At 39.3% G+C, this 24,648-nt stretch overlaps 3 protein-coding genes and 1 long non-coding RNA gene across 4 annotated transcripts in view; 3 read left to right on the top strand and 1 right to left on the bottom strand.

The window, feature by feature from the left end:
* Window positions 1-7,130, top strand: part of LOC148416846 (flavin-containing monooxygenase 5-like) — an 8,177-nt gene extending 1,047 nt beyond the window's left edge. The window contains exons 2-11 of the mRNA XM_088424810.1: window positions 2,511-2,649; window positions 3,485-3,673; window positions 4,562-4,727; window positions 4,830-4,972; window positions 5,044-5,243; window positions 5,337-5,472; window positions 5,698-5,917; window positions 6,019-6,091; window positions 6,165-6,417; window positions 6,610-7,130. Of these exons, the coding sequence (XP_088280936.1) occupies window positions 2,518-2,649; window positions 3,485-3,673; window positions 4,562-4,727; window positions 4,830-4,972; window positions 5,044-5,243; window positions 5,337-5,472; window positions 5,698-5,917; window positions 6,019-6,091; window positions 6,165-6,417; window positions 6,610-6,759 (1,662 nt within the window). The 5' untranslated portion in view covers window positions 2,511-2,517 and the 3' untranslated portion in view covers window positions 6,760-7,130. The remainder of the gene's footprint in view (window positions 1-2,510; window positions 2,650-3,484; window positions 3,674-4,561; window positions 4,728-4,829; window positions 4,973-5,043; window positions 5,244-5,336; window positions 5,473-5,697; window positions 5,918-6,018; window positions 6,092-6,164; window positions 6,418-6,609) is intronic.
* LOC148416844 (uncharacterized) overlaps window positions 1-19,078 on the bottom strand; it is a 23,393-nt gene extending 4,315 nt beyond the window's left edge. Inside the window, exons 1-5 of the long non-coding RNA XR_015866895.1 lie at window positions 18,883-19,078; window positions 18,560-18,692; window positions 15,406-15,542; window positions 14,381-14,554; window positions 2,505-2,634 (exon numbers count right to left, since the gene is read on the bottom strand). This is a non-coding gene — a long non-coding RNA (uncharacterized LOC148416844). The remainder of the gene's footprint in view (window positions 1-2,504; window positions 2,635-14,380; window positions 14,555-15,405; window positions 15,543-18,559; window positions 18,693-18,882) is intronic.
* On the top strand, window positions 10,012-17,610 carry LOC148416845 (flavin-containing monooxygenase 5-like). The gene is made up of 9 exons (XM_088424812.1): window positions 10,012-10,143; window positions 10,212-10,400; window positions 12,784-12,949; window positions 13,597-13,739; window positions 14,375-14,571; window positions 15,368-15,503; window positions 16,376-16,595; window positions 16,663-16,735; window positions 16,809-17,610. Exons 1-9 carry the CDS (start codon window positions 10,012-10,014, stop codon window positions 17,173-17,175), a joined length of 1,623 nt encoding a protein of 540 aa, XP_088280938.1. The 3' UTR covers window positions 17,176-17,610.
* LOC148416843 (flavin-containing monooxygenase 5-like) lies at window positions 18,438-24,648 on the top strand. The gene is made up of 9 exons (XM_088424811.1): window positions 18,438-18,707; window positions 18,948-19,136; window positions 19,518-19,683; window positions 19,817-19,959; window positions 20,021-20,217; window positions 20,365-20,500; window positions 21,338-21,563; window positions 23,522-23,594; window positions 24,001-24,648. The coding sequence occupies exons 1-9, from the start codon at window positions 18,576-18,578 to the stop codon at window positions 24,374-24,376; spliced, it is 1,638 nt and encodes a 545-aa protein (XP_088280937.1). The 5' UTR covers window positions 18,438-18,575; the 3' UTR covers window positions 24,377-24,648.

Below are 24,648 nucleotides of genomic sequence, written 5' to 3'. Positions count from 1 at the left end.
ATTCTCCCATACTCTAGATGGCAGTAAATGGAGTCTACAGCATACAAAGAACACTACTCTATAACATAGGTAGAGAATCTTCCTAGATTCAAACGATCTAAATTCTCCCAAGTATTTTTAAACGGACTCCTCATCTCTCCCCAGCACTGTGCTCCCCAGGAGTTGTTTACGGTATTTAGGTCACGGTAGTTCTTGTCAGCCGAATCATAAAGGTGTTTGTACCTGTGATCTTCCATAAGCAATAGTTCATCCACCATGTTTTCAGGTCTTAAAAAAAGAAATTCTAGAAGCTATGCATTGCAAAAAAAAAAAATCTGGCCTCCATGGACTCTGCGCAGAGGGGCGTGGTTGCTGAAATAACGTCATTTTGACACGTGGAGCCACACGGAGGTCATGGAGGTGTCAAGCTTAAACCAAGCTTAACACTTTAAGACAGGATAATAAAAATGAAACATTATGCAACACATTGATGTAAGTATGGAGATTAATTAAAAGAAATTAATGTGGCAATTTCTTTTTTTTTTTTTATATGTTGGATGGTTTATTTATAACTTCAGTCAGATTGCGCAACATGTTTTTTTAAGTTTACATCCAAGACATAGATTTTCTGTAGTGAAAAGTCCCCTGTTGTTAAACATTTCGAGCTAGCTTCATCTTACTGATAATATTTCAAACAAATTGAAGAATTCCAAAATATGTCTAAAAAAATAACCTAGAAATGTTTGCCTCATAGTATATTTGACTGTATTATATTATTATTATATTATACTGTAAGTACAAACTGCTCCTAATTAAGTCATGATCATTTTGTAATAGTAGAAATGATGGATTTTTGGTTAGAATTGCATTATATGTCACTAGTTCAAAAACTGCCCTTTTTTCCTTTACCACTTAAAAATAGGGTGAAATTTGGAGTATAACTACTTCTCAAGGGACCAAAACACCACTGAGTCCCACCATGATGCATGATGGAGGCAGCAGGATGGTTTGGGCCAGTTTTGCTGCCTCAGGGCCTGAACAACTTGCTACCATTTTGGGAAACTTTAGTGTCAAGGTTTATCAGAATGTTCTGCAGGAAAATCTGAGGCCATCTGTCAGACAGTTAGAAGCTAAAACAGGATGGATTACGCAACAGGACAATGATCCAAAACACAGAAGAAAACAGACTTCAGAATGGTTTCAGAAGAAGAAAATACACGTTATGGTGTTGCCAAGTAAAAGTCCTTCCATGAACCGCTCTGAGATGCTGTGGCATGACCTCAACACAATGATTTACGCCAGACATTCCAAGAATCTGAAACGCGGCAATTTCGGAGAGAGGAATGGTCCAAGATTGATCCTAATCCTGATCAAAACTGATCTGCAACTGTAGGAAGCGTCTGGTTGAGCTTATTGCTGCAAATGGAGAATCAACTTGCTATTAAATGTGATTGTTCAATTATTTATTCCTCCCTCTTCTGACATTGTTTGCATGCGATCATTAAAAACATGAAAAACCTTTAACTATCTGGTGGTGGTTTTACTCTAAGCAGACATATTTTTTTTTCACTTGTGTGATTTTGGAAAAGATAATCAATATATATATATATATATATATATATATATATATATATATATATATATATATATATATATATATATATATATATATTAGTGGCACTCTTTTGCTTGTTAAAAGGACATTTGAAAACTATTTTGTTACTGGTCTGAAGGATGCTGAAATCGCAATACTTTTGTCCCTAGAATTTAAAGTGTTGCGTGATATTCCTAAACTTTAACTGGTCCCATATTTCTGTACAAAAGTAATAGCAAGATGGAACATCCAAAGGCCCAATATTTTTTTCGCAGTGTCCTCTACGGACAAGCGTCATTTAATGATTTATTTCTATGTTTTTCAACGAAGATGTTAGCATATATCAAAGATCGCTGTCAGTCTTTAGCAGACATTGGGGGATTTTTTTCTTCTTCTTCACCTCATCTGACCTGAAATTTAATGTGTTCTTGGAGTCATGTTTACTCCACTCCAAGCGAGAGCAGCAACAGTGAAGTTAGTCCGTCAGGCTGTAAATGAATGAACAACAAAGCTTTTATTTTTTTTTTTTTTTAGAGACACTTGTTATGCGTAAACACTGTCAGGTTTCATGCAAACTATTAAGTTTTGGGGTTTTTTTCTTGTATTGTCCTTGTTCATCACTGGAAGGCATGCTTCACCTCCAATCTTGTCACATTGATTAAGCTCCTGAAAGGCAGACTCTGACTGATACCGTAGACTTACTTTTTATGATTTTTTTTTTAAGTGGTATGCCTGATAAAAGTATAATTATGTGTTATTGGTTCAAGGAAATTGTGTTGGTCTATTGCTGTGACTTCTTTTTCTCTCCAAATGCTAGTTAAATAGTATTTTCTTAAACAACTAAATATTTTTCATAAATACTTACACATTGCATACGCAATGCTATTTTGCAAACTGACTGCCAAAACAGTAATTTTTTTTTTCACTATACCTGTAGCTCCACCATGGTGCGTAAAGTGGCAGTGATCGGCGCAGGACCATCAGGTCTGAGCGCAGTCAAGGCTTGTCTGGAGGAAGACTTGCACCCGACCTGCTTCGAGAGCAGTGACGACCTTGGAGGACTATGGAAATTCAAGGCAAGGACAAAGAAGAAAGAGAAAACTCACTTGGAATTGTATTAAACGTTTAGTCCGTTTTTGGCTTCTTGTATCCCTCAAAAAAAAAGCAACATTTTTTTATGGTGCAGCTTTTGTTTTTCTTGTCAGAAAATGATAAATTGTTGAAAAACAAAGTTTATGTACAGTAGGTTTTAACCAACCTACTGATCCTGCAGCTGACTGAGCACAGTAATTAACTATTAATTGTAACTCTGCCCCCTGGTGGTCAAGATGCACACAAAAAAGGAAGTACAGTACAATGTCAACCTACTCAATTTTTCAGTAACACTGTACAATACATTGTTCTGTATTAAAGCATGAAATTTTAATGCAATGCGAATGTTTTTAATTATTTACATTCAAGTTGATGACTACTGTGTTTTTTTAGATAAAGCACACCACACTATTTTTCATATTTCAATAAAAACAAAAACAAAAACGTATACAGTAAATACTAAATATGAAGAGGTATCAAAGACCATTAAATTAAATCCAAGCCTATTTTTGATATGGATACTGTGACGCTCAAGGACCTTAGCAAAAAAAAAAAAAAAAATCAATCACTAAAATAATCAAATTGTTCATTTTGCAAAATGTGTTCCCCAAATACTTGGAAATCCACTCTTGTTGCTCCCATTTTTAAAAGGTGACCTTCATTCTAAGCCTAAGGCAAATTATAGATGGTTACTGGTGGCAACCCAATTATAACTCATATAAAAACCACACTACATTCTCTCCATGCAATGGAATTCGGTTTTAGAACCTCCAACAAGACTGCCTGGTAATAGTACTTCCTTTTCTGGTTCCCTTGCAGGAGGTGTCTGAGCCAAATCGCGCCAGCATCTACCGCTCCCTCACTATCAACATCTCCAAGGAGATGATGTGCTACAGCGACTTTCCCATCCCGGCCGACTACCCCAACTACATGCACCACTCCAAAATTCTCAACTACTTCCACATGTATGCGGACCACTTCAAACTGCTGCAGCACATCCGCTTTCAGGTCAAAATTGTTTTCTTTTCTTTTTGTTTGCTCGGATTAGAGCGGTCTTTCTCAATAATGATGTGCGGGTAGTGTAATTACACATCTACGGCACCAGGTGTTGCAGTGGCGCTCTGATTGTCAAAGTCTGGCGGCATTCTGAACTTTTTCAATTGTTGTCAACATTTTGGTCTAAATCCAATGAATAATTAACTCATTCAGTCCCATGGATGAGAATTCTCCTTTAAAATAGTAAAACTTTAATAAATAATAAAATTCTGGTCAAATAATTTTTTTTACAGAGAAGAGCTGAAACCCTTGACTAATGCTTACATAATATAAGCACTGTAGTGCTAACTGTGACCATTGGATGGCAGTGTTTCCACACTTACAACAGAGCTATTACTTACATTAATTCTAACTGAAGAATGGAAGTCAATCTTTCATATGGCAGCACCCATATTTAGAGGTAACACGATTTAAAATAAAAATCTGAACAATGTTTCAGGTTATTTTATGTTAAAATCTTCAAGGTGTTCGTGTTGATGTTCCAGGTCATGTTACATTGATATATATTCTTTTCTTTTTTTTCAGCAACAAATGATTCAGTTGGTCCAAAATATTTCTAGTTTGAATAAGGATTGATATATTTTTTTTCATTTCAGAGTATTCAGACACTTTGATGCACTTAAAGATATTTTTCATATTCAGAATAAGCTGTAACTTGAACAATAAACCCTGGATTTGCTAGGAATTGATTTAAATGGCTTTTTGTTTGTTAATTTAAAAAAATGATACGACTCTAGGTATACTTCCACAAGTTTTATACATGTCATCTCATTTATTGGCACCGAAGCGAGTGGGGGGAGTGGATTCACGGGTTCCTCACATTTCAAATTGCTCTTCTAGACTTTGGTAAAGAGCGTCAAACCAAGGCCAGATTACGCCCGCACAGGAAAGTGGGAGGTGGTAACAGTGAAGCAGGACGGGAAAGAGGAAACCCACGTGTTTGATGCCGTCATTTGCTGCTCGGGACACTACACCTACCCAAACCTCCCTCTCCAGGACTTCCCGGGTAACTGCCATGCTGTTGATTTTTTTTTTCTTTTTCGTAATCTACCAATCTTATTTTGATCAATTCTGGACTTTTCCATTTTGGAAAAAACATCTTTCACAGGACTGGCGACTTTCCAAGGCCGCTACTTCCACAGCTGGGACTACAAGGGTCCTGAGGACATGCATGGCAAGCGTGTGGTGGTCATAGGAATCGGTAATTCAGGCAGCGACATCGCCGTGGAGAGCAGCAAATTCGCCCAGCAGGTTGGAGGTGATCCCCTCTTCTCCATTCTGTCCGTACATCCTCACAGAGACCCAATCTGCGTTTGGGTCAGGTTTACCTGAGCACCCGGCGTGGAGCTTGGGTGATCCGTCAGGTTTCGGATGATGGTCTGCCGGTGGACATGAAGTACAACACCCGCTTTGTGCACATCCTGTTCCAACTCTTCCCCATTAACTTCTTCAACTGGTACGGCGAGAACAAACTGAACGCCATGTACGACCATACCATGTATGCCTTGAAGCCCAAACACAGGTACCAGATCAAACAGGGAGAAATTGACGATTAGTGTGGACTCATCAGACCACAGCGCACTTCTCCACTTTGTGTCCTGTGTGCTCATTACAGGCTTTTCAGTCAGATCCCAGTCATCAATGATGACCTGCCTTTCAAGATCCTGTCTGGCTCAGTGATCATCAAGCCCAATGTCAAGGAGATCCGTGGCTCATCGGTGCTCTTTGAGGATGGCAGCATCGTAGACAAGGTCAGAACTTTTCAGTTCAGACCAGAAGTATGTTTAAATTGTGCTGAAGGCCAGAGTAGGTTTTAAAAGGATCCTATCATGAAAAGTAATTTTGGGGGGGAAATTTAACTACATTACAATGTTGATTTCTCACCGTCAACACTCTAAAAGCATTATTTTCCTTCACTGATGCATTCTAACACCTTCCACATCTGACTCTTGCCATCAAAAGTGTGTTTGTTCCAGGTGGATACCATCGTGTTCGCCACTGGATACAACTATGACTTCCCCTACCTGCCCCCTAACGCTTTGTACAAGTCGGGACATCGCGTAGGTCTATATAAGCACGTTTTTCCTCCCAATTTGGAGCATCCCACCCTAGCCGTGGTGGGCTTCATCCATGCTCTCGGAGCTATCATGACGCAGGCCGAGATGCAGGCGCGTTGGGCCGTGCAGGTCTTTAAAGGTCAGGCGAGTTTGACTCTATTTTTTTATGTGTCCTCCAGAGACCCAGTCCACAACTACTGAGTGTGATGAGTGTATCTGACTTTTTTTTTTAATGTTCAGGACATAAGAAGCTGCCCTCAAAACAAGCCATGGTGAAGGCTGTAGAGAAAGACACCAAATGCATGGAGCAAAGGTAGAGGTTTTCCAATTTTCTTCAGCAAAAATTCAGTACTTTATACTAAAGAGTTGCCCATCCTTTGCCGCAGCTACATCATGTCAAAGCAGGCACCCCTGCAGGTGGACTTTGTGTCCTACATGGATGACCTGGCGGGCGAAATCGGGGTCAGACCTAGCCTGCTGTGGCTGCTCCTCACCGACTACCCGCTCTTCAAGGAGGTCCTGTGGGGACCAGTCACCGCCTACCAGTACCGTCTGACGGGGCCAGGCAAATGGGACGGTGCCCGGCAGGCCATCCTTACCCAATTTGAGCGCATGTACCAGCCCCTGAAAACCAGGAAGGTCCGTGGTATTTGTCACTAACTGTCTAGATTGGCATCTTCACCCAGATGACCAAATAGATTGCACTCCAAATGGGTTCAGATACAAAAAATCCTGTAAATAAATGTAGAATCCATTTGGATGTTGACTGAGATGAGGTCTAGGAATTTTCGACTTCTCCACGTCTTCTTCTTGTTGTTTTGTCACCAACAGGTGCAAGATGTGAACAACAGAAGCTCTGGTGGCCTGCTCAAACTGAGCCTGATGCTGGTGGCTGGAGGGGCAGCGGTCTACTACTTGCACGTTCGAGAGCCAACCCTCTTCCCCAACCTCATGTCCAAAGTTTTCCCTCAAAAACTGTAAACCACAGGCCGCTCCATTAATGCTAACTATGCATCTATGTTGTGGATCAGCAAAACATGAAAATAGTAACAGAACAGTATTCCGGTATTTTTTTAATTTTATTTTTTTATCCTCCGTGTGTCCCGTATTAGCACCATACTGATTAACTGAAGGAGGATTTGGGATTGCTCAGTTTTCCAGTATATCTGTTTGTCCATCTTATACTGCCCCCAGGTGGCCAGGGCAGGCACAGCAGAAGAAGCAGCACGATGGCTTTTCAATTGATGCAGTGTGACAAAAACTGATCATATTTTTTATTCTTTCCCATCATCATTACTGTGTTTTTATCAAATAGAAAATTGAGTAATACTTTTCTTCATTAAAATACATATTACAAAGTTTGTAGGTTTTTTTTGACTGAAGGCTAGACCTGATTAATGGCATTTCCATTTGTTTCAAGGGGAAAAGATGACTTGAGAAACGTGTTTGTAATTATGAGCAGAATGCTACAGAAATCATCTCAAGGCATCACTTTCGCAGACATATCTTGGATTAAAAAAAAATCCCTCTTTAAAAGATTTGTGGGGTGTGTAACATTACTGATGGAAAATATTTGAAATTACTGTATATATCTTTGTCTCATTTTTGATTACACGAGAACCAGAAATTCCTTTATTTCAGAAATGTACACATTTTTCTAGAAAGATTTTTTTTTCTTTCTCTCCTTATGTTCATGTTTTTGATGCTGTTTAACAGGGTAAGCATTAGATCCTTTCTGCCCTCAAGACATTTTCAGTGTTTGTGCTGGTAAAGCTGCAAACCACACCCCCTAAAAACCCCATACCCTCTTATTACACTTATATAATGTCACATGACTCTTGCCGGATCCAATGAGACATTGAGTTCAGCTGAGGATAGCATAACCTATGGCTTTAATTAACATTCAAGTAGAACAAACAAGTTGAACGCTGTAAAAAAAACAAACAAACAGCAGACTGGTTTTCTGTTTATTCACATGCTAGTTATTTACCATTCTACTTATATCACCATATGCTCACTAAGATTTATTTCTGTATAAACTGACAGGTTGCTAGCAAGTCTGTGAGCTCGCAGAATTTCAGGAACAATACTTTAAATGACTTATAAAGCAAAAAAAGAGGTTATTGTTTGCTCACTCAAAGTTAGCAACAAGGTCATAAGAAGCTACAAACAAAACACATAATAGCCTGTTAGTTTCGAAATAAATCTTGAGGCGTTTAACTTTAGAAAGACAGTTTAATCATTTTCATCTCCACACTACAGTATCTACATCTACTACATAGTATAATATATATATATATATATATATATATATATATATATATATATATATATATACACATATATATATATATATATATATACACACATATATATATATATATATATACACACATATATATATATATATATATATATATATATATATATATATATATATATATATATATATATATATATATATACACATATATATATATATATATATATATATATATATATATATATATATATATATATATACACATATATATTTAACTCGGAAAAATATGATTAAATCTAAAAAATATGCAATGCGATTCTCTCTAGAACACAACATCATAAAAGTATGACTTTCACTCTGTAAAAACTGGCACAATAGTCAACATTCCACAATCTAATGCATCTGGTAATTTGATGACAGAAAGTAGAGTTGAATTTATACCAGCTAAAAGAATGTCTAATTTGTGGTGCAACTGGTGTAATAGGATTTTGTTGGATTTGACAGAGGCACAGGCAGACAGATTCTGAACTCCGCAGGCGTCTAGGGCAGAGGTCAGCGTATTTCTTTCATTTATATGACAGCAGTTTGGGGCAATCCGTTTGAATCATTGTGAATTCAGTGAAAAAATTATGATCTGAAAAATATTTTCAGAAGCAATAACCTGACCGTGGCACAAAAAAAAGTCATCTGTCTTCTCTCCCACAACGGCGCAAAGGCCCCCTTCTACCAGAGCTCGTTTACTATACCAAAAAAAAAAAAAAAACCTGCAACTATATGCACATTTACACTGCCCTTATCTTAGATCTACACTTTATTTCTTATAAGTTATAACATGCAACATTAAAATCAAAAAGTGTAGAATGTTTTCTTTTGCCGTCTATACAAATACTCCTAATCTGAAGGGATTATACAGGGGAAAAAAACTGAGATCCTTTTTTTTTCTTCTCCTGATGCAAATACTGAATAATTTTGTTACATGACGAAGTTACACTAGAAAAACCAGCAAGATCTTTTCCTATATCCTACCTCGCATTTCATGTTCTGTGTTTTTTTTTTCTTTCTGACATGTTGCCATTGTGTGTTCATGTCACGACTGAAAACTCAAATTATCTTTTAATTTCACTTTTGTATTCCTCAATGAAGTATTCACCAGACTGACAACTTCAGCTGACAACTGAAAGAGGGCGTGGTTAGTGAACATAATATAAAGACTATACACACACATGCACACTCACCCACGCCTACACATATCTGACATCCGACTCTCTAAAGACGTCTGAAAATTCACTTTTGTTGTGAAAGGGGATGAAGTAAAGGGAGAAAATTTCGTGCCTTTGAGGACAAGGCCTCATTTAAGGTAATGTGCTTGATGTGTGATGTTTAAGTACAGTAATCCTGTTTGTGTTACATTTTTACACAATAGTTTCTGCATGTAAAGCTATTACAAACAGCTCTCTGTAAATTATGGCGAATATTTTCTTTTGTTTTATGGTAAATGTCCAAAACGGTGCATGCAAATATAAGGAATGTATGCATTGACAAATATACTGAGGAATTCATGTGGAAAAACTGATAGATCTCTGCCAATATTTCAATTGTGATTGGGGTGTGTTGCATTTTTGCAACGGGCATGCGCTTTAACAAGAAAAAAGCAGCAGTCGTGTTTATGACAACCTCAGGCCAAACACTCTTATTTCAGATCATATCCATTATAATGTATCCATTTAAATGTTTTTCTGCACATTTTATGCTAGTCTAATTCCATAATAAATTCATTTATTACCTCAATATTCCACACACTATGCGCCATGAGAACATGATATTTTTTTCAGAGTTTTTTGTAAACGTTGCATAATTTTCCCTCCAAGTTGTCATCCAATCAGATCTGAGAAGAGAACATATAACTGGAATGCAGCCCGGTAACAAACGCAAACCGCTTGAGCTTTACTACGCCATCTCTGGTCTCCAGCATGGTTCTAAAGGTAGCCGTGATCGGCGCCGGGATTTCAGGCCTGACCAGCATCAAATCCTGTTTGGAAGAAGGCCTAAAGCCCACCTGCTTCGAGAGCGGGCCTGACATCGGCGGTTTATGGAGATTCAAGGTTTGCTCACGAACGGAAATTCTTTTGGCTGAACTGTGAAAAAAAAACGTGATTTTCACACGCAATAGGAGAAACCCGAGGTCGGGCGGGCCAACATCTACGAGTCCGTGGTCCTCAACAGTTCAAAGGAGAGGATGGCCTTCAGTGACTTCCCGCCTCCTGCAGAACTTCCCAACAACATGCACCACTCCGAGGTGCTGATTTACCTGCGACAGTATGCGGAAAACTTCAACCTGCTGCGGCACATCCGTTTTCAAGTGAGTGTGCTGGCAACGTTTCCTCTCATTTTCGATGCGTTTGAGCATTCACACAAACTCCTTGAGCAGGCCTTGGAATATGGTGAGCAACATCAGACAAGTACACAATAAGTCATGGTGTGCATGTCTGATGTTGCTCACAAAGTGATCTATATCAAATAAGTCACATTTTGTCAGAAACGAGCAAATAAGGAGGAAGACTGTAATTGAATTTTTAGGATTTAGGTAAGATTAGTCAAATTTCGTAATTCCCGCAATTTAACACCTGTGTATGGGATTCACCGTTAATGTTGGGGTCAAATTCTCATATTTTCTGTTACCAGGTATAAAACGCACCGAGAGTTTGGCGACTAAGTAAAAACGCAAACAAAACAGAATCTCATTTTTTTATTCTTTATTTTCCTTGTGTTCATATACAGCAGTTATATATTTTTTATGGATTAAGTTAACTGTGTTTCAGATTTCCCACATTGTGAGCAGTCAGTGAACGCCATGCCAGTGTAACGTGGAATGCATTCAAAGCAATTGTTTTTTTTTTCTCTTCTGCACAACGCAGCTCGAGTTCATTTTGCCACGAGTACCCGAAGTTGCGCGCTATCCGTGTACCACCAAGTTTATGATTGTATGTATATGCCAAAAGACAACGATTAATAAACACGACCCTCTCCATTTTAGTAATATTCCTGTGCATGAACAAGGATGGACTCGGACCTATGTTCAGTCTGCTCGCTTCTTTTACTGAAAATAATGCCAATACTAACTTCGGCTAACACGAGCTGCTGCAACAGGCACTGGCTGCTAACAGCCAACTGAAATCCTCCCTCTAGCTTGTCCCGTTATGGAAATTATAAAAAGAAATGTAAAAATGCATATCTTTGTTTATGTGGCTGATAGATCAGTCTTCCTTGAATGATGTTGAATAAAAAGAAAAAGAAAATCTTTAAGTTACCATTTATAGGACACACACATACTTTTGACTATTAATTCAACTTATTTTTAAATATTGTAACCACTAAGTATTACAGACATCATACATTTATATGCTTACATATACTATATTGTACATGTGCCAAATAGTTCGGTTTTTAGCATGAGGTGAATATGAAAATACAGTACAAGACACTAATACATAGAGAGTTTGATGTTGTTTTAGCACTGTATGCATTTCCTTGTCGGCTGAGAGTCTGAAAGCAGTGCAAAATTGCGCAAGCATGTAGCTTAGAGGGAACATATAGGTGTGCGATAAGAGTAGGCTGCAAGAGTCAAATTAAAGCACATTTTTCAACTAACTCTAGGCGCCCTAAGGGTAACCATACTCTGTAGCGTCTTATGTTAGGAACTATGAATGCCGTGCTCAAGGAAGACTTGAGCCTAATAACGTGTCTAAGACATGATTTTGTCAAAATACCCTGAGGGTACAAAACGGCTGCAAAAGACACACCTCATTTTTTGTCACTCTTAAATACACTTCGCCTCATACTCAACTGGGCCAGAAGCATGTCAAGTTTGTTATGCAAAAAAAAAAAAAAAAATCCCACTGTCAGATGTCAACTATTTTTATTTGTAAAACATGTGCAAATCTTATGGATGTGCAGTGGCACTTCTACTTACGAAATTAATTCTGTCCGGAATCTTGTGTGGGGCCGCTTTTTACATGTAAATAGACTAATCCGTTCCAAGCCTCTAAAAATGCTCCTAAATGCTTTAAATGAGTATTGAATTAAAAAAATGCATCAAAAACAGTAACAAATACATCACATGACCGAAATCACATTAGTAGTTACCTGAGCTCTGAGCAACTGGGATGTTATTTTCAATCAACACTATGTGGCAAAATGGCCATCACCTGAATCACCCCATCACCCATTCAAAACTGAGAGATGTTACATCTTAATTATCTCTTTCACATCCAGTCCAGTTAAATATGATATTTGACTCTTATAGTTGTCAATGGCAGTGAATGAGTTAACTTATGCAGGAGCAACCCAGTAAAATATAATCTTTGAAGTCTAAAGCCATCAGTGGGAATGAATAAGTTAATATCCTTCCGAGAGCAATCCTATTCATTTGTGTCCATTGCAGTGGAGATTAGTTTTTGGTCAACATCTTGACTAATTTAAACGACCCTAGTAGTTCCTGGTGCGATCACTAGAGGGCGGTATAACATCTTCAACGATGTTTTATGTTTTGCTGGGATGCATTTAGATTTGTTATCCTGTTGAGACAAATTGGACACAACAGTGTACGAAAAAATGAATAGGCTGGGTTTAGAAAGATCCAGCACAAACCCATTATTAATCAGAATGAATTATGAATGATTTAGGCTTGTGGTAGGAGAACTCATCCAAGAATGCCTTTGCCCCCCAACGTGGTCTTATTCAAGACCACAGTGGTCAGCGTTAGGCAGACTGCAGACTTTGCCAACACCGGTCAATGGACGGTAGAGACTGAGGGACGCGATGGCCAGCGGGAGAGGGAAATTTTTGACGCCGTAATGGTCTGCACAGGACACTTCACCAAACCTCATCTGCCACTTAAAGACTTTCCAGGTAATCGCACAGTTCAATTTGATTTACTCTACTACATAGATCTTATTTAACCTCGCTATTTTTCTATCTTCTATGTCGGACCACACGTTCAAAAAAATCAGTTTTATGTCATTTCCATGTCTACCTCACGGGTTTCGGTTACTGTGTGTATTTTTCTGAACGTAATCCAGGCAGTAAACAGGGAACACTTGACCTCAATTTTCAGTTTGTTTTTTGTTTTTTTTTTACCCATGAGGACCCCTTTGGTGGTCACAATAACGTAACTTGGATGCACATTTCCATTAGAGTTGTTTGAATACACAAAATTTGACTCAACTCTCACATTTATTGTCAAATTAACTGTCGCGTGGTATTTTGTCTGATCCTATGATCTTGACATCAAAGGCATTTCCCAAACCATTCAAAGACTAGGGAGCTGAAATTTCACCCAGATGGGGACAACATGTCAAAGTTCAACATGCCACAATCACTGTTATCACACTAGCAGGAGTGTGCTATCCCTTGGCTAAAAAAAATGCAAGAATGATATGGAAGAAAATGACCCAAAAATGAACAAAATACACACCCACCTAACGTGTGTACTGTTTGAAATAAATCACGGTTTCACATACTTTTTTTTTTTTTTTTGCTTTTTCGACCCACTGCAGGTATAGAAAGCTTCGACGGCAAGTATTTTCACAGCTGGGAATACAGAAACACTGAGGGAATGCAGGGGAAAAGGGTGGTTGTCATCGGGGTCGGGAGTTCGGGAGGCGACATCGCAGTGGACATCAGCCGGGTTGCTGAACAGGTGTGTTTCTCTTAAAAGTACTACAACAGAAGCTACACTTCTTTCATTTAAAATTTGATTGGGGAAGGAGTTCATGTTGATCAATCAAATTTGCAATGTAGTAAAATGCTATTTTCAAATTATAAAATCTTTTGGGGGGGGCAAAAAAAAAACAAAGCTTATTTTATTTTTTTAATACATCTGACACATTTAGGGTTCGATCAAACCCAGGTTGAGAACCAGTGATACTGAATTAACCTTTGTGCAGTATTTTGGCATAATACATCAAAGGAAAAGCATTGAAAGAACACACTAGGGAGCTGAAATTTCACCCAGGTGTTGACAAAATGTCAGATTTCAACATGGCACAACCACTTAGTTATCACACTACCAGGAGTGTGTGTTATGTAACTGATCAGCGGTAAGTTCGAACCTTCACCTTGCATTACTGTTTGACTAACTGTTAAGAACACACTAATTTGTGAAGTTATTATAGTGACCGCTGGAATATGAATTACAAGTCAGTAGTCACAAAGTTATCAACTAAAATTGAAGTAGATAAACAAACTGTCTTTCCTATTATTTATAATTAATTTTCCTCTATTTTAGTGCAAGCCTAATAAATGTAATTTGGGTTATTGCATGCTGACCCGCAGGTGTACCTGAGCTCGAGGAGTGGCGCATGGGTGGTGAGCCGCGTGGGACCCCGGGGCCTCCCGGTGGACATGATGTTCGCCTCTCGCGTGGATATGTTTCTTCAAAGATTGTTCCCTTCTCAAAGCAACAGGATGGCGGAGAAGATGTTCAACCGGGTCTTTAATCATGAGCTCTATGGACTGAAGCCACGACACGGGTACCGACGTCACACTTCTGATGACTTTAGGAGGTAGTATCAGAGTTACAATGGAAGACGCCATTTTTATTTGCTTTATTATGCAGAACCCAGTCAGGGTTAATTAAGCACTTTCACACAGAAACACCGCATCCTGTCTGGTGTGACGCAGATAATTTCTCATACAGCAGTAGTCCTTCTCAAATAGTTGCCCCACCCGCCCCCCTGGTGAGCGCAAGGAAAAGGTTTGGTTTTTGCCATGTGACGTATAATTGCAATAAAATAAGGATTGTCATCATTTTTTTCAGACGCTTGATAAATTTGGTTATTTTTTCAGTTTTAGACTAATCTATAACTTTTATTAATGCTATAAAAAGTAGTTAACAGTTGTTGGAAGTAGATTTATAGTGCTCCTTTCTTTTGTTAATGTTAAAAACGATAGTTTTAGGTATACTTATAAATCTTATATAAATTATAATCTTATTTATAGTCGGCAAGTGGGGAGCGAGAAAGATTCTCTTTGCTAAGAGGGACTTTGCAAGGTATAATTCTACATCGACGTCACAATGTCTGTTATGGCTCTGATACTACTTTTTTTTATTTTGAAAAAAAAATATATAAATGTGTGTAAAGATTTGAGAAATATTGCAACTGTATTCTCATAATATTTTTTCTAAAATATGTCTATTGTAATTTTTATATATATATATATATATATATATATATATATATATATATATACACACACACACACACACACACACACACACACACAGTGTACTAGAATACATGCTAAATGTGTCCATGTCTTCCTAAGGATTTTTGAACAAAATGCCGTGGTGAGTGACGACCTACCGGCTCGGATAATCTCTGGTCGCGTTAGGTTGAAGGCAAACGTCAAGGAGTTCAATGGATCCACTTTGGTCTTTGCTGACGGCAGTACTGTAGACCAGGTACATTCAAATACCACTGAATGCCTCTCACAAATACACCTGGAAAAAAAAAAAAACGCCTGGTTGACTGAAATTATTTAATTTAAATGTTGCTGTTCCAATACTGACAACTGCTGAGTCCATTTGAAGGCTGCTGCTAACTGAAAATGCAGATTTATTATATAGATTTATTATTGATTAAATACTGGATTATACTGTACTCTTCATTTCACTTGACAATTTAATGCGACTTCGAATGGATCTTTAAAACAAAAATCACAACAGAAAATTTTCGGGTTTGATATTTTATCATTTTCTGCTGTAAAACGTTAATATTTTGTCCACAAATTGTTTGCTAACATCATTATTCTTCATGTACAATCGATACGTTGAAAACACATTCTGCCACTTCTGCCGACTGAAATGTCATCAAGTTTACTGGGGCTCTGGTAACCACCAATCACAGCTCAGCTTGTGAATATCACATGGCCAATCCCAGAAAACAGATTAGCCGTGATGAGTCATGATCTGAACCCTGTCCACATGTGATAGCATTTTCTGTCAACAGTAAGTTGTTGTTGTTTTTTTAATTATATACTGTGCATAATTTTCTCTGTGAAATTTGACAAAATATTACATTTTATTGCTCAAAATGGCAAAATTAGAATCAAATATAGCTTCAGAAAATTTGAAACAGTTCAAGCAGTATGAATACTTATTTAACCCTTCAGTGTCATAAAATTGCTATAGATTGTGAGAACAGGTAGATGTTCAAAATGGCACCATGCATTCTTTCCCAAACGCTTGCAAATGGGATTAGATGGCAAAACTTCCATCAGGGACCACTATGACCTTTGACACCCAGGAGTTCGTGTATGAATTTATTTTCCCAGGTGGATGTGGTGGTATTCGCCACAGGGTACAACTACAGCTTCCCCTTCCTGCCGCCGTCCCTGCAGGAGAAATCTGGTTACCGCCTGTGTCTCTACAAGTGTGTGTTCCCGCCTAAGCTCTCCAGACCCACCCTGGCTGTGGTGGGTTTTATCCACGCCCTGGGGTCCATCACACCCCAAGCAGAGATACAGGCCCGCTGGGCTACCAGAGTTTTCAAAGGTAAACCCTCAAAACCTTGTCCGGCAGACTTGATTATCGGAAAACAGTTTTTCCCAATTTTGTTTAGGTTTATCGAATTTACCTTCCGAGGAGAAGATGCTGGAAGAAATTGCCATGGAAACAGAAAATATGCTCAAAAGGTTAAAAAAAAATATTCAGGATCATTTTTAATTGACACTTTTGAATTTAAAAATGGGGTTTCCCCTTTTTTAGGTATGCTTGCTCGGAGCGTACCCCAATCCAGGTAGACTACATGCCCTACCTGGACTCAGTGGCTTCTCAGATCGGAGTTAAGCCAAACGTGGCGCTGCTACTTCTAAGCGATCCCAGACTCGCATTCCAGGTGTTGTTTGGACCTTGCACCTCCTATCAGTATCGACTGAGAGGGCCGGGTCGCTGGGCCGGGGCTCGACAGGCCATCTTCTCTCAGTGGGACCGTGTGGTTCGGCCATTTAACACAAATGTGCAACCGAAAGCTCTGAAGATCAGATTGGTACCACGACCAAGAACGCCATCCAAACTGAGTATGGTGCTTTTCTCCAGTGCGGCCTTGCTGTATGGATGCTTTTACAGCCCTTAATGGACTCTCGTGTTCCAGGACTTGTAAGCTTCTAAGCTAGTGTACAGCTAAATGTTTACAATTATGCACCGTTACGTTTATAAACAAAGTGATTGTTACCTCAAACAAGCACATATTTCGTGTGGTTACGTATTGTTTAGCTAGTACGCAAGCTAGCTATGTAAAAACAGCGACTATTACCTCAATCTAACACATATCGTGTGTGGCAACATATTGTTAGCTAGTTCGCAAGCTAGCTAGCTACACGATACGTTGCCACGCACAATATGAGCTAGCTACCTAAACATGAGAGCTACTTATCACAGTAATGTAAAAATATTGTCTCGTCTTGCTTCTTAGTTAGTTAGTTAGTTATAGTTTAACTATAATTTACTAATTCAATGTAATAATAAATAAAATAATAAAATTTAATCATTCAACACAGGCTAAGGAGAAAAATGCATACCAACCTGAGTCAAAATTGTGGAATGTGCTGCATGCTTCTGGACACAAATTAAACATTTACATCAGCGCAGGATGATCATTCTGTGACACGTTTAAACCTGGTTTATGTGTAAAATTTATACCGAGCATTCTTAGCACTTTTCCACTGTTGTGGTTCATCGTTAACTCTAGATCAGGGGTGACCATTGTGTTGATCCCGGTCGACCGGGGGCCTGCCGAGCTATTGTTAGTCGCCAACATGACATCGCACTTCATGAGAAAAAAATGAACATCAATCGAAAAAAAAATGCTCCAACATCAATGAGATACAAGAATTAAAAAAAAAAAAAAATCCAACCAAGATGCCTGAGTTGGAGAGGTCTTCGGTTCATGGTTGGAACAGGCTCACTGCAAGCATGTTGAAGAAACTCGCAACACTAATTTAAGTAATAGAAATTAACATCATTGTTGTACATTGTGTTGTCTGTTTCTGTGTTTAACATGTTTTCAATTGGATCAGTCTTAAAATAAGATGATTAATTGTAATGATGTGATTAATTTGTTACTTTTTACAAAATCTCAAACCAAAATTCGAGAGCCCACGTTTCAGCACCAGACGTTATATCCTGAAATTAGTGCATTTCCACTCTTTAAAATAATATGACTGTAATCTGTCACAAGAAATGTATACATTAATAGGATTATTTTTTAATGTAAAATTTATTTTTAAGTGACATTCTGAAATGTATACTATTAGATCTGCCCTGGCAGAGACACGCCTCTTGAAAACGCTGCAGTTTTTTTTGCCCTCATTGGGTGTCAGAAGTCAAAACGGAGAATCATGCCTTGGAAATGCGCAAACCAGGCGTGTTAAAAAATAACTTTTAGAATATGGCCTTAAAGCGGTTAGTCAAGCAGTCACTTCGTCAGATGTGTGTATTCGCTTCGGTTCAAGACTCACCAAAACTAAAGGCAGCATGGTTCAGACGGTAGCTGTAATCGGTGCCGGGCCCTCGGGCTTGACCAGCGTCAAATCCTGCTTGGATGAAGGACTGGAGCCCACCTGCTTCGAGAGCGGCCCCGACATTGGCGGTCTGTGGAGATTCAAGGTGAGAGCGAGCCAAACTAAATCAAAGAGAACTCTAAAATGCACAACAAATTGGGGTTGCGATCGTAATTCGTCCACAATTGGACGTCGTTTGTTCACGTGATTCAGTTTTATGTTGCGTTCCCTAAAACTCGGATATTGGGAATTCCACCGCTTAATCAGATAATGAAACGTACTTTAAATTGTTATTCCATCTCCGCGATTCACACTGCACTAATCCTTCAATCTGGGATCCTGACAGGAAGAACCGGAGCCTGGGCGAGCCAACATCTACCGCTCGGTGGTGATCAACAGCTCCAAGGAGATGATGTCCTTCAGCGACTTCCCCTCGCCAGCCCACTTCCCCAACAACATGCATCACTCTGAGGTGCTGCTCTACCTGCGCCTCTACGCAGAGTCCTTCGGTTTGCTGCAGCACATCCGCTTCCAGGTGCGGTCACCACAATTTCACAAGTGGAGTATAAATATATATAAAAATATTTTTTAATCGTATTTGGATTATTTTTTATCTTTTTGAGTGGTAATCTATGTTTCTATATGCCTAGTAAATACCCACCATCACTATATAACACCCAAAACACTTTTAAAACGTTCATTTTAATTTATTAATTGCCATTGGGGACTATAAACATCAAAGATCAATTTTAGCTGGTTTGTATTTAGTACTGCTTGTCCAGTAGATCTTTGATGGCTGTAGCTGAATAAATTAATATTGAAAACAAAATGTGTAAAAATGTCTTCCCATGGTGAGCTGAAATATGTACTGTCGAGCACAGTGTTTGTGGGGTACGTCTACATGGATTCCATTCAGACTGCTGTGGTGGGGGTGAGGCAGACTCCGGACTTTGCTGCTAGTGGCCGTTGGGAGGTGGAGACTAAGCGGTGCAACGGCCAGCAAGAGACTCATCTTTTCGATGCTGTGATGGTCTGTACGGGACATTATACCACGCCGCATCTACCCCTCAATGACTTTACAGGTATGAGTGTACTAATATATATATATATATATATATATATATATATATATATATATATATATATATATATATATATATATATATATATATATATATTAGGGCTAGGAATCCAATCTTTTGTGTTTTGTTTTAGGTATCGAGAAGTTTGAAGGTAAATATTTCCACAGTTGGGAATATCGTAGCCCTGAGGGTCTGCAAGGGAAACGGGTGGTGGTGGTTGGCATGGGAAACTCGGGAGGCGACATCGCCGTGGATATCAGTCGAGTTGCCGAGAAGGTAACGCCATTCCCTGTAGAGAGGCTATCTTTCAACCTCAGTGTTTATGCTAACTGTGCAGGTGTACCTCAGTACAAGGAGCGGAGGGTGGGTGGTGGGTCGCGTGGGTCCCGGCGGCCTCCCTAGTGACCTTTTTTGGAATTCCCGGATGGATGCACTCAAAAGGAGACTGTTTCCTTCGTGGGTTAATCAGATGACTGAAAAGGCGCTCAATCAGTCCTTGGATCATTGTCTGTATGGGATCAGACCAAAACACACGTAAGGCGAGTTTTTAAACATCAATTGATTGAATGAATGTTTGTTTTGAATATTTGGTACAAAATGTTTTCAAATTCCTGCAAAAAAGAACCATATTATGGCGGTTGTCTAAAATATGGCGACTGCTACACTGTGCTGTGTTGTCAGGTTTTTCGCTCAAATTCCTGTGGTGAACGATGACCTGCCGGCTCGTATTATCGCAGGACGCGTGCAAGTCAAACCCAACATCAAGTGCTTCCAAGCTTCCGACGCCATCTTTGATGATGGTACTGTGGTACACAAGGTAAGTAGGTCATTCCATGCCCAATCATCCAAAAAAGTTGGAAAAGTTTGACCAAGCCGATTTTGATTTAGTTGAAACTTGTTGAAGTGATGCTGCAGCACTAAATCTCAAATTCTAGGTCAAACAGAACAGGGGTTTGGGACAAAGGCCACCAGAATTTTTTGTTTTTAGCAAAAAGGGGTGTGGCCACCTTCCTTTAAAATTGTATATCTCAGGAACTACAGGGTTTATTTACAAAACTTTAACTTTTGACATATAATTTGCCGTTGAAACAGTGGATCAGTAAATATTATCCGTTATTAAATGTTGAAATTGAATACTCATTGAATATTAATTTTAGGTTATTAACAACAAAATAGGCTCAGTTAAACCCACCAGGAGATTTGGCATTGAATGACTCAGTGGTCCCCAAACTATTGCCCGGCCCCCGGAACAATAAACGTTCACGTTCAGACATCCCTGTGATCTTCACGATTTTTGTTACAAACTGACCTGCCCCCCGATCTGAGAAGAGAATTATAACATGGCCCTCGGATGAAAAGGTTTGGGGACCCCTGATCTAAAGTATCTGTCTCAGAGACAGAAAGCCCGGCAGAACAATGATCGTCCACTAGATGGCAGAAGGTACAACAAACCACCTATTGCCAATCATACAACAGGTTTTGTCATGGTTTCCAGCCAGATTGTATATCTGCTTTGAAATCCACTTACACACAAAGTTCATTACTGAGTAAATAAAGATAAGATCCGCATGATTCTTATTGTGACGTTTGGATGATTTCCTTGATATGTTTAGTTGTAATGTGTCACTGGACCGGGACCTCTGTTGTGTGGCAGGTGGACGTGGTGGTGTTTGCCACGGGCTATGATTACAGCTTCCCATTTTTGCCCCGTGATCTGCAAGCCAAGTGCGGTCCAGGCCCCCAACACGGCCTATACCGTCACGTGTTTGCGATCGGACTTGTCCCGGCCACGCTGGCAGTGATTGGCTTGGTCGACGGCTTCGGGTCCGTCAACCTCCAGGCAGAGCTGCAGTCTCGCTGGGCGGTTCGGGTTTTTAAAGGTACACTCTAGCTAGTTAGCGGATAAAGCAGGGGTGTCAAACTCATTTTTATCGTGGGCCACATTGTAGTTATTGTTTCTGTCAAAGTATAGCTTTGTTTGTCACACACTTTAGTTTTGAAATCAGAGGCCAGTAAAAACTGCTCGAAAAATTCAGATTGGGGACAAAATATAGTTGTTTTTTTTAAGACAACTTGCAAGTTCTGTATTTTAGCCAGAAACTATATCAGCTTTTTGCCGGCCACATAAAATTATGTGGCGAGCCAGATCTGACTCCCGGACCTTGTGTTTGACACCTTTGTGATAGAGGCTCACTGGGCCACAGAGATATCGAAAGATACACGCTAGCTTGCTAGCTTGCTAGCTTAACTAAGGAGGAACTCAAGGACAAATGGCTTTGTAATGATCTGAGTGCCCCAACTAGTCTAAACTTAGTATTTTGACTAATCTTTCATCATGTGACCAAAACTGGTGACCTGTGACATTTGCAGTGTGAACCCAAGAACACTTTGGCAGCAATTAAAGTCGACAGCAGAGCTGGGTAAAATGGTTCCGCCCTGTGAAGGTTGAAAACGGGTGGCTTCATTTGCTTAGTTCTTATTCCAACAACCGTGTTCATTATTCAACATATAAAGACATTTCTTGGTATTTTTTAAGTGGCTGTTTAGTTTTAACAATCACAACTCGCACACCATGGCAATAATTTGACCTGACCCTAAACCCATCAGAATGACCAACAAATTGCTTTGTTTTATTTATACTCATAACACTGAGTGCTATCAGCCAATAAGTCAATAAGTCAGGTGAGTCATTCCCGCCATCAATTTATGAATGAAACTCAACCACCCATTCCATCACTATTTGCAGACAACGTCTGTTAATTTCAAACTTCTTGGGACATCTTGGTGTGCCTTTTTGCTTGGTGAGTTTGGAACAAAAGAAGCCCCGGACATTTCACAGGACAAAAAAAAGTGTGACGCCTTGCCTGACTGAAACTGTAGTATTTTAGCTCCCTTTCCGACTGAAATATTGTCAATTTATATGGACTAAAAAACAACTACAGTGGTACCTCGGTACTCGACCATAATCCGTTCTGAGGTGGTGGTCGAGCACCGATTTGTTCGAACACCGAAAGCAATTTTCCCATAAGAAATAATGGAAAGTATGTGTGCACAAGTAAATGTGCACAAGCAGTACATGATAAAGATAAAGATAAATAAAGCATTATAAACCATTTTGTATAATTTACTTACGTTTTGGAGAGTGGTTGATGGCATACAGGAATGGATGTGGAGAGGACGGGAGGGAGTTACTCCTTCCATGATGACGCTAGCTAACTGCGACGCGAGGTACACCGCGTTCATATTTTGCTATAATTTCCTTCTTCGGTTCAATAGTGGTCCTCATTGTTTTCCTCTTTGCCTTCCCCTTATCACTGTCTTTCTTTGGACCCATTATTAAGGGCTAGAGCAACACGAAAAAGTTTAAATCCGGGAAGAAATACTCGAACAAACGTCTTACTCCGCTGGCGGTCTGAGTTGAACTGGCGCTTACCCGCTGGCCGTTCGGGTCGGCTCGGCTCGGCTCGGCTCGGCTAGTCGAGGACCGAAAATCTGTTTGAGGTCCGATGCATTATCTACTTGAATTTTTTGGTCGAGCACCGATTTGGTCGAGTATAGAGGCGGTCGAGTACCGAGGTACCACTGTATATCCGTTAATTAACCCCTACGTCAAAATATGACTGCCTTTGGTTTTACCAGGAAAGAAATCATCAACCGTTCACTTGTCCACTTGTCCTCTGTAAAAACCCATAAAAATCGCTCACAAAATGTGTGGAAGGATGTAGAAGTTGAAGCCCAATCATTTCATTTTTGACGTTTTGCAGTTTGGGGGAGATTGGAAAATCACATAGTTGGGCATTCACTCATCCACTGTTGCTGGCTGTGTTTCCTGATGCAGGTTTAATAAGTCCCCCCTCACAGGAGGACATGATGAAGGACATCGAGAGACAAAAACAAAACAGACACAATTGGTATGGGTCCAATGTTTATACTTTTGCCAATTGTTACATGTAATTGTTTACAGTAAATAATTGTTAAATATTTAATTATTAATAGTAATTAAACCATTCGATTGAAATTCGTCTGATTATTTACAATAGTAATCTGTTTATTTTTCAGTTTTGATTAACAATAAATTACCCAAATCTTATTATCAGATTAACCGAAATGTTCAACCAACATGAAAAATTGTTCAATTGGCTAATTTGCATTTTTTAAATGTATTTATTCAACCAATAATTTAAAGAAATTTGATCTTTTTTTTTTAATACTGAATTTTAATTTATCATCAGTTAAATTGTTTTAATGAAAATTGTTTTACTAATGAACAAATTCTCCTGGTTTCTTGATGATTGGTAGTTTTTGTTTTGACTTCAGTTTCACCAACGCTGAGAAGAACCCCGTGCAGGTGGACGTCCTCCCGTACTTGGACTCCCTGGCCATGGAGGCTGGGGTTCGACCCAACCTCTTGCGACTCTTCTTCACTGACCCCAAACTGGCGTGGCAGGTGCTGCTGGGTCCATGCACCCCTTATCAGTACCGCCTGACCGGACCGGGCAAGTGGGAGGGGGCCCGTCGGGCTATTCTCACCCAGTGGGAACGAGTGCACCAACCTTTCCAAAGCCGGCGAGCAGAACCGGGACAGCAGACGAAAATGTCTTATGGCCTCATCGGTCTTTTGTCAGGCACTGCCATCCTGACTTTTTGTTTATACAAAAATCATCATATTTATCTGTCCTCTTTTTTCTCTTAGAAAAATGTCCAATTTTTAAATGTTTTTAGGTAACATTTCATAGTAAAAAGTCCCTTTTATGTACAAATCACACATTTCCATTTTATTTTAGCCACAAAACGCTGAGAGAATGCACAAATATCTGATAATAGGAAAAGTACACAGCGGATATAAAAAGTCTACACACCCCTGTTCAAATGTCTGTTTTTTGTGAATATATTACATTTACCAGTAAATTTGAGAGGAAGAGATTGCTCATTTACAATGATAGGTCAGTTTCACTTCGGATAATA

This window comes from Hippichthys cyanospilos, chromosome 10 (assembly GCF_059441005.1).
Source record: "Hippichthys cyanospilos isolate Australia breed blue-spotted pipefish chromosome 10, RoL_Hcya_1.0, whole genome shotgun sequence".
NCBI classification, from domain to species: Eukaryota; Metazoa; Chordata; class Actinopteri; order Syngnathiformes; family Syngnathidae; genus Hippichthys; species Hippichthys cyanospilos.
The sequence above is the reverse complement of the archived record's forward strand: the minus strand, read 5'-3'. Positions and strand labels throughout refer to the sequence as shown.

What these genes read in the sequence shown, in the direction of transcription:
- LOC148416845 (XM_088424812.1), top strand. Translation starts at nt 10,012, where the DNA reads ATGGTTCTAAAGGTAGCCGTGATCGGCGCCGGGATTTCAGGCCTGACC. An exon ending in TGCGGCACATCCGTTTTCAA is followed by an intron (nt 10,401 to 12,783) that starts GTGAGTGTGCTG and finishes GTCTTATTCAAG; the next exon opens with ACCACAGTGGTCAGCGTTAG. An exon ending in GCCACTTAAAGACTTTCCAG is followed by an intron (nt 12,950 to 13,596) that starts GTAATCGCACAG and finishes GACCCACTGCAG; the next exon opens with GTATAGAAAGCTTCGACGGC.
- LOC148416843 (XM_088424811.1), top strand. Translation starts at nt 18,576, where the DNA reads ATGGTTCAGACGGTAGCTGTAATCGGTGCCGGGCCCTCGGGCTTGACC. An exon ending in TGCAGCACATCCGCTTCCAG is followed by an intron (nt 19,137 to 19,517) that starts GTGCGGTCACCA and finishes GATTCCATTCAG; the next exon opens with ACTGCTGTGGTGGGGGTGAG. An exon ending in ACCCCTCAATGACTTTACAG is followed by an intron (nt 19,684 to 19,816) that starts GTATGAGTGTAC and finishes GTTTTGTTTTAG; the next exon opens with GTATCGAGAAGTTTGAAGGT.